Source organism: Hevea brasiliensis, chromosome 7 (genome assembly GCF_030052815.1).
Source record: "Hevea brasiliensis isolate MT/VB/25A 57/8 chromosome 7, ASM3005281v1, whole genome shotgun sequence".
NCBI classification, from domain to species: domain Eukaryota; kingdom Viridiplantae; phylum Streptophyta; class Magnoliopsida; order Malpighiales; family Euphorbiaceae; genus Hevea; species Hevea brasiliensis.
This window is the reverse complement of record NC_079499.1, coordinates 936,677-945,347: the sequence shown is the minus strand read 5'-3', so window position 1 is coordinate 945,347 and position 8,671 is coordinate 936,677. Positions and strand designations below refer to the sequence as shown.

The window sequence follows — 8,671 nt, the reverse complement described above, 5'->3', positions numbered from 1 at the left end:
TATATATATATTAATAATTAATTTTAAAGTTCAAATAGTAATATAACTTATCATAAATAACATAAATATAAAATTGTTTCAGAAATAAAACTCAAACCTAAATTGAAATGGAAGCACCAATCAAAATTAAATTGAAATACTTAAAAACTAAATCGAATATTAGGTGCCTTGTTTTCAAGAAACCCCGGAAAACAACGATCCAGCAGAAACGCTTTCTGGCCAGAAGCAAAGCAATAAACATGGATTGCTATATATCAAAACTGCCAGACGACATCGTCCAAAGGATCTTGTGCAACCTACCAACCGTGGCTCTTTCACAGTGCAGGTGCGTCTGTAAGTCATGGCACAACTTTCTCTTAGACCCTGATTTTGCTAAACTTTGCCTCTCAAGAGAACCCAGTTCTAGCCTTCTGCTCTTCATGGAGAACGAAACGCTAGTTTCAACAAAACACACATGAATTTAGGATGATGGAGATCTTTTGCCTAGAATTTCTCGGAGAATCTTGCTACTTTGATTGCCCAGCGAGGGTCCCCTTGGGATCGAATCCTGGACCGGTCCAGTTTGTGAATTCATGCAATGGTTTGCTTTATCTGAGACAGTCCGCTCCACTTTATCCCTTGGAGTTGCATCGCATAGTAAACCCAATGATGGGCAAGTACATTACTCTTCCACCATGTAGAAATATAAGGGAATGGTGCCTAGACCAGTGTTTACTTGGGTTCTGTCCTAAGACTAAACGATATAAGGCTATTTGCATTTCCAGCAAAGATGGTGATTGGGAAGCCTATGTCCACACTATTGGGACGGGTGTTTCTTGGGGAAGCATAGGGGCTGTTCCTTTTGGGGGTTGTCATCATAATAGGGTTTTTTCTGATGCATTTGTTAATGGATGTTGTCATTGGCTTGTCTTCCGTAGAATAGGGTATCAAATATGGAGTTTTGATTTTGAAAGGGAGCAATTTGTATCTATCTCATTACCTTGTCAGGATATATGGGAAAGCATTGGAGATTAAATCTATGTAAGCAAGCGTGCTGAAGATGATAATTTGGAGATATGGGTGATGAAAGAGTATGGTGTTGTAGAATCCTGGGCCAAATTGCTTGTCTTAGAAAACCATATGAACTTTAGGAGTTTCTCGTTTCTTGAGGTAACGAAGTTGTTAGCAAATGGGGAAGTCCTGTTGTTTGATGGACACAACTTGATTCTGTACAACCCTTTAAGCAACAATTACAGAAGTTTGGATATTCCTGGATTTCGATCAGCTTTTGATGGAAGAAGACATGATTTCATTGTCCACAATAATCCAATCTTTGCTTCACTCATAGATATGTTGCTGGGAGACAACGTGAAGGTCGGGATACTTTTTTGATAATTTAGATGTCATCTTGCCTCGAAGGTGAAGCTCACCAACCCCATAACAGAGAAATTAATATGCATTTCTGGGATTATGTAGGTATTTAATTTTGTTTAGGTAATTTATTTTATGATCAAATATTTATATTTTTTTTTATGCAAAGCAAAAGTTTGGGGCGTTTTTAACATTGACAAAATGGTTGGTTTGAGCAATTATGTAGAATTTATTTTTAAAATTTTTAGGACTTAATTGAAATCATTTGATTCTAACTTACTCTTCTGTCTCGATTTTAATTATAACTTTAATTTTGATTTAGCGTGATTAAAATTTTTTACTTTTTTTTTTTTAAATTACTTTTTAACTCAAAATCAGACCAACTGATTTTGATCTTAATAAATTCAATTTCAATCAATTCAAATTTAACTGATTTTGATTCTAACACTTATCTAACTTGCATTTCACATGATTAATTAAGAAATTAACATCAACAAAATTTTATTATAAAAAAATATTAAATTATATTATTAAAAAAATAATAAATAATCCAAAACAACAGAGTCATTATTATTGAATATGAGGGGAAAAAAATGGTAGATTTTTATAAGATAAGATCCACTTATAAAATTGAAACTATATAAAATAATACAAATATCTGTATACATTTTTCTATAAGATAAAGTGCACTACTGTAGAAATGAGAAATAAATTTACCATAAGAACAGAACTGAAACAGAAAAACCTTTAATCACTGAAGGCAAACAGAGTCTTCCTTTCTTTTCTTTTTTTCTTTTTAACCCTTGTGACCCTACTTTATGAGAAGCAAGACTATGATGGAAAGTTTTCCATGATGCGTTGATATACTACTGATGATGATGATCGAGATGCATTTACATGATCAATGCTGGACTGCCCAGCATCATAAAGATTATCATCCCTTTGCTCTAATTTGGGCTTCACCAACTGCTGCCTCGAGAGCAAAGGTTGACTCTCACCAATTGGCTTTCTATTATAATTAAAATCGACACCAGCCAGAGAAAGATTCGCAGATGCATGAACACTTGATGGCAGTGAAATTGGAAAATCTGGAACAAATGAAGCGATAGAGCCAGAGTGATGGGTGGCACCGCAGTTGATCTCAAAAGAACCATAAGGCATCGTGTGTTGAAAGGTTGGGTACTTCAGCGGATAAATGGAGGAAGCTCCAAGCTTCATTTCATTACAGAAACTTCCACCAAAACTGTGTCTCAAATAATCATTGTCAAAAACTGGTTTTCTATCAAAACCAGGTCCAAAATCTTGAATTTGTGTCTCAGGTTTTGGCCTGTTGGTGTTTCCGGCTGATGCCAAAGGTGGCTGCGTATTGGTAGCAGTATTGCTGTTTCTGGCTGCTGGCACTTCATGATTGTGTTTCCCCTCATATGTTGTAATTACATATTTCAGATTGTGGGAGGCCCTCTCCACATGTTTCCTCACTGAACATCCAGCAGTTGTACATTTGTAATAGCTCCTGTCAAGAAATAATTGATGTTAAAAAATAAAAAACACCTGCACACACACAACCAGCAAATTCATACAATCAAGCCACTTTTTACTTTTTCCAGGCTTTGCCGAGCAGAAAGAAACATGAAATGTAAATATGTGCACTCTGGATAATAATAATAATAATAAATAACCATATTTTAAGTGAAATATACCAAAATTTTCACTCTCAAAAGTCATATATGTACTCAATAGTCAATACCCATATCAAATGATCTAACACCTCACCAATGACCCAAATTCAAGAGGGGTGAGGAGGCCCACACAAGAATCTCTACTCCAGTCAGTGAAATCCATTTTAATCAAGAAAACATGCTAGAGATACGCACAAAGATAAAACAGTATTAAATATCAATACCTAGGATTTGGATTCCCCTTTACAACTTTTTGACCATACTTCCTCCAGCGGTACCCATCATCAAGTATGTCAATTTCACTTTCTATTTGGACAACTACTCTTGGTTCACGGACAGCTCTGGATGCCAGACTTGTTTCTACCAAGCAGCTTTCTATCCTCCTGAAATGCAAGAGAAGAGATGAATAAAAAATAAACAATTTATCATGTTGTTGTGCACAGCAATACTCAGCATTTCACAGAGACAAGTACCTTCTTTTGGACTCAGATTCCTCGATGTCAGCATCAACTCCAAGTGATATGCTTCCCTGAGTAGCCCCATCATCGTCATCATCATCATTGCTAACAAGTGTGGAAGAAAGCTCCGGAGTTCCTGCTGATTTAAATGTGCCCGTAGATTTTCCATGGGTGGCTGATAGCAGATCAGAAAGCTCAGTTACAACAGATGTTGAAGACGTCCTTTCCATACCATTAGCCTTCCAATCAGAACCGGCTTTAACATCCTTAGGCACTGGCTTTGAATTTTTCCAGACAGATCCAACTTCAACTTTGCTACAGGTTTCACGGCCTTCAACCATCTCTGGCATCTCATCAAATAAAGAAGCTGATCCAACTTGTGCTCGGCAATTAGGCTGAGGTTTAGGGTGATTATGGGCACCTTTGTAGATGATTTCCATTATTTGGCCATCATAGGAATGCTCTATTTTTTTCTTTACCTCACAATTTGGATGGGTACACTTATAGTAGCTCCTTGGATATTCACTACCTTTCACCTGCTTCTGTCCATACTTTCTCCAATTGTAGCCATCTTCTGAATTCCTTCCAACTCCTGTTGCAGGTAATGTCCTTTTCTCTTCTTCCTGAGCATGGTGGGTCCCGACATTTTCCCCAGGGATGGGTTCCATTTGAATAGAGGTTTGATTGCTAGCCACATCAGTATGACCCATTTGCACATCACTGAAGTTGGAATTTGCAATCATGCCATTTGAGATTTTCATATCAGGGGCTGAATCTCCAGCACAGCTTTCTGTGGTAGCTTCTTTAGGAAACTCTACTGGGAATTCAAAAGCCGATGATGTTCTCATCGATACAACTGCTTGGTAATCAACATTATTTCCCTGTCAGAAAGGGGGGGAAAATGCAACGCATATAAATCCCAATTGAAATGTTGATTACACTACGTGAATAACCTAATTTTCCTAATAAAATCATGCCCAAGTTGCTATCAAATAGACAAGGAAGTTTCATGCAGCAAACCATCAAAATCTACAAAACACATATATTCATATGTCTGCTGAAAATAAATGTCACAAGATAAAAAGCTTAAGGTAATCTGACAGTACGTCATTGATCTTGTTAAGTTGGCATTCTGACAGCAAAAATTCAAATCCACATCCCTGAACCAATTATGTTGGTCAAAGTTAACAAGTACCTGATTTTCCAATGTAGCAAAATCTGGCACAGGACCAGGATCCTTGTGAGGCTTGAAGCTGAAAGAACCAGCATTACTGCCCTTGTCCATATCAGCAGGAATCACTGTATTCAGCATTGTACTTTCAAAATTGAGATGCACTAACGGAAAAGTTCCAGTGGTGGGAGAAGGCTGTTCCCCAAAAAAAAAAAAAATTATACTAAAGACTTATAAGATTGAACTGGAATGAACAATTAAGGCTACATCAATAAATGGGCAATAATGTGGTAGTATTTTTATGAGCAATGGTACAACAACTGAATATATAATTATATATCACAAACAAAATGAATGCCTTAATGGCTCAGTAAACAAAATGTCCAAGGGAGTCAAGGATACTGTATCTTCAGCGATTAGCAACGCTTAAAGAGTCATCCACCACTATTCTATTTGTTGTTTTAACAAGCTAGGCTACATGTTTAACCACTCAATCCTAGTCAACTGCTATTTCAAACCTACAATATGCATGAATGACTACTAGAAATGCACTTGTCAGTTAGCTGAAAAGAGTATCTTCAGCTTACCATGCAGTATAGACTGACCACATTTCACCATGTATTGAGAAAATTAAGAGACTGAAACGTATAAGTTCACAAGAGAGAGCTTAAAATTGTAACTCATTCTAGATTCTACAAAAGGATCAGAGGCAGCACAGATAAGCGCCACTGAACAGTAGTGGTTGAGGAATGAAAACTAGAAGAACTGGAACATGCAACGATAGCTCATATAATGTAAAATGAAGTAGGACCTGCAACCTAAAACTTCTGACAGATAAGTTCCAGCCAGCCTTAACCCTTATTTTCAAAGCAACCAAAAACCACAGTTAGCAATAGAAACATGAATTTTATAGAGATGATGCGCTCTATTTCGACAGTGCTTGCATTTATACAGCTCTGTTTTATCACCAACATCAGTCTAAAGCATATGACTACACTAAAAGCTGCTTGTACAGAAGAAGTTTTCCCTCTGATAGAAAACTACTAGGACCATAGCCAGCATATTCGAATGACACTGCTTGTACAGCAAGTGGGGAATTTATGAGTCAAAAGTACCACTTCTTTACCAAACAATCCTTTTGAAAGACAATCAAAATCGAGCTCAGAAATGCCAATACTGTAGTAACGAGTCAGAATTCAAATACTAATGTACCCATAGTTATAAAGCTTGGTTTTTTGTTTGAATTAAAATCTCCCATTAATCAACCAATAGAATCGCAAGTCAAATGATCGGAAAAAGATCATTTACCTGAGAATTGGGCAACATAATCGGCGAATCGAGCAGAGCGGTGGGGCTAATCCCAGGCGGAATAGTTATACAAGGTGATCGAATCCCCGCGGCAGCCGGCGAAGCCAAGGGGCTGGTGGTCCGAAACCTCGCAGTATTAATACTCACCGCTTTGAACCCATTTTTGGCTGCTCTTCTTTGGGCAATGCTTCCTCTGATAGCATTCTCCGATGCTTCGTCGGAGCTGATGGTGCAATTTCTTTTCGTGAAGTTGTCAATACGAGCAACGGAGGAGGAAAGTAGGGTTTTGGAGGGTGGTTGTTGCGGTGGTGGATTTGGGTCCATGGGCGGCGTTAGATTTAGAGAGGGAAGTGTAAGAGTTACGCGACTGTCATTTGGAAAGAGAGAGAAACAGAAGCTAGAAGCTTGTTAATGAAAAAGGAAGCTTTAACCCCATTTTCTTGTATTTGAAGATGAGAGACTGCAAATTGAGGTTTGAGGGAAGAGATTCTCAAGGAAGAAGAAGAAGAACACACTGTCCGTTATAGAGAAAGAGAAAAAGCCGTTTTGCTTCAGGATGAATAAGCAGGACCCGGTCCGGTTCGAGTCTGTAACCAAAATGCGGTTGAAATTATTAATTAAGTTTGGAAATGATTTATTGAGAGCTTATGCACCTCACGATGAGTTGTATATTTAATATATCACCTATTTTAGATTTTTTTTTAATTTTAAATAATAATTAAAAAGGTTTTATCATGTATTTGCGATAATAAAAAATAGAAGCTGTTAAATTTGTTAATTATTTAATTTTTACATTTTTATGAAATTTGTTGATGCCAAAGAAACGAGTTTATCTATTAAATTTTATGATAATTTTATTTATTTTTATAAATACACATTTCATTATTAATTAAATATATTTATTATAATAAGTACAAAAATGAAAATCAAAATATTTAATAAATTAAAATAGAAATTAAAGGTTCCATGTGCAAGCACAGATGTCAATTTAAGCTGTGTCTTGCCTCCACGTTTCAGTTTATGTTTACATGCAGACACAGGTGGAGCTTTAAGCTTTGTCAGTTGAAAATCTCAAAAGCTTTGCCTCTCATTAGTGATCATCGACCACCAACACTCAGCAATGGAAGAAGAGGGGCAAGAAGAAAAAGAACAAGAGTACTGCATCCTACTACCACAAGCAGACTGGTTCATAAAAGTAATATCTTTCCAAGCAGATATAATATACAATTGCATTCTAGCTCTCTTATCACCTTTCATGCTCGTCTTTTCCGTGGCCTTTGAATCCTATCGCCGCACTGAAGCAGCCATAGCAAACGTGGAGTCGGCAGTTCTTAAGGTTCCCTCTAAAATCACACGTGGTAGCTTCATCTTGGTGAGGAAGATAGGGGTAGGAGTTGTGGGTGCTGTTCATGTTCTCATTGTTTTGGTAAGTGTAATGCTGTTGGCTGGATTCTTGGGTGTTGGGTTGGTGCAACTGTGGACGGAGGAGCCTGTGTTGCTGAGACAGAGACTGTTCTTTGATTACACTGATATGAACCCTAAGGCTGTGTTCATGTTTGGCGGGGATGTTGGAAGCATCATCAAGAAGAGACAAATTGGTGTTCCAATTGGGCATACCTTTCACGTTAATTTGCAGCTTTTGATGCCTGATTCTGACTATAACAGGCAAGTTGGGATGTTCCAGGTATAGTGATGTCTTTCAAAATTCTTGATTTTCTAGATATGGTCCATTATATCCATGTGGATTTTGGTTTCGATTTTCACCATATTAAACAAGTTGCTATACCAGTTGACAGCGGAAATTTTATCAAGCAATGAAAATGTGGTGTCGAAGTCTAGCCGGCCATGTATGTTACCATTTAGAAGCCTTCCAATTCGGCTATTGCAAACATGTCTCATGAGCATACCCCTTGTATTAGGAATCTCTGCAGAAACCCAGAAGATATCTGTTGAAATACTAAAGCACAAGGAAGGTTATCCAAGAACTAAAGCTATCAGAGTGACTTTGATTCCAAGGGCTGGAACATCATATCTCCCACAACTGTATGAAGCTGAAATCCTCATGAACTCTCGGCTACCGTGGACAAAGCAATTGGTGCGCAACTGGAAATGGACAATTTCTATATGGGCAACATTATACATTTACATTATGCTTGTTATAATTCTCATCTGTTGCTGTAGACCACTTCTCTTCCCATTGACAATACAGAATTTCAGCGACCACGACGGCGTCGATAAAAATTCGAGCACGAAAGAAAACATCGAGTCGGGGAAGGAACTGAAGGATGAAAGAGAAGTTTCAGACTTACTGAGAAAATGGCAGCAAAGGAGGAGGAAGAGAAGGGCAATCTTTCTACAGAAGGATACAGCAGAAACGGAAGGATCATCAGCATCAAGCATAAGCGTTACCAGGGAAGATACGAGTGTGGCAGTGGAAGAGGACATCGGAGAATCGGAGTCTGTGTGTTTAGGTGATTGATTTTGGTGTAATTTCAGTTGTGTAGTATTCATTAGAGCCTGCAACTAGCCTTCAGCAATGTAGCTATATATGCTGTGTTGGGTTTCTTCATTTGCGTTCCATTCAAATCTGCTTCTTTTACACACCTTAATTTCAGTTTCGTCCGATTAAATTCATGAAGAAGGCAGAGCATCGCAGAAAGAGACCAAATCCAAAGGAGCAGGGACATGGCCAAAAGGTCCCCCAT

General features: G+C 37.8%; 3 protein-coding genes across 3 annotated transcripts; 2 read left to right on the top strand and 1 right to left on the bottom strand.

Moving 5' to 3' along the window:
• The first annotated feature begins 239 nt into the window (after positions 1–239).
• On the top strand, positions 240–1,710 carry LOC131181614 (putative F-box protein At1g55070). Its single transcript, XM_058150469.1, has 3 exons — positions 240–455; positions 601–923; positions 1,017–1,710. The coding sequence occupies exons 1-3, from the start codon at positions 240–242 to the stop codon at positions 1,369–1,371; spliced, it is 894 nt and encodes a 297-aa protein (XP_058006452.1). The 3' UTR covers positions 1,372–1,710.
• Positions 1,711–1,972: 262 nt separating this feature from the next.
• LOC110659900 (probable WRKY transcription factor 2) lies at positions 1,973–6,569 on the bottom strand. Its single transcript, XM_021817970.2, has 5 exons — positions 5,967–6,569; positions 4,683–4,853; positions 3,503–4,368; positions 3,254–3,412; positions 1,973–2,863 (listed from the first exon to the last, which is right to left on the bottom strand). Exons 1-5 carry the CDS (start codon positions 6,288–6,290, stop codon positions 2,182–2,184), a joined length of 2,202 nt encoding a protein of 733 aa, XP_021673662.2. The 5' UTR covers positions 6,291–6,569; the 3' UTR covers positions 1,973–2,181.
• Positions 6,570–7,037: 468 nt separating this feature from the next.
• LOC110659902 (seipin-1) lies at positions 7,038–8,535 on the top strand. Its single transcript, XM_021817971.2, has 2 exons — positions 7,038–7,650; positions 7,756–8,535. The coding sequence occupies exons 1-2, from the start codon at positions 7,087–7,089 to the stop codon at positions 8,443–8,445; spliced, it is 1,254 nt and encodes a 417-aa protein (XP_021673663.2). The 5' UTR covers positions 7,038–7,086; the 3' UTR covers positions 8,446–8,535.
• The last annotated feature ends 136 nt before the right edge of the window (positions 8,536–8,671 follow it).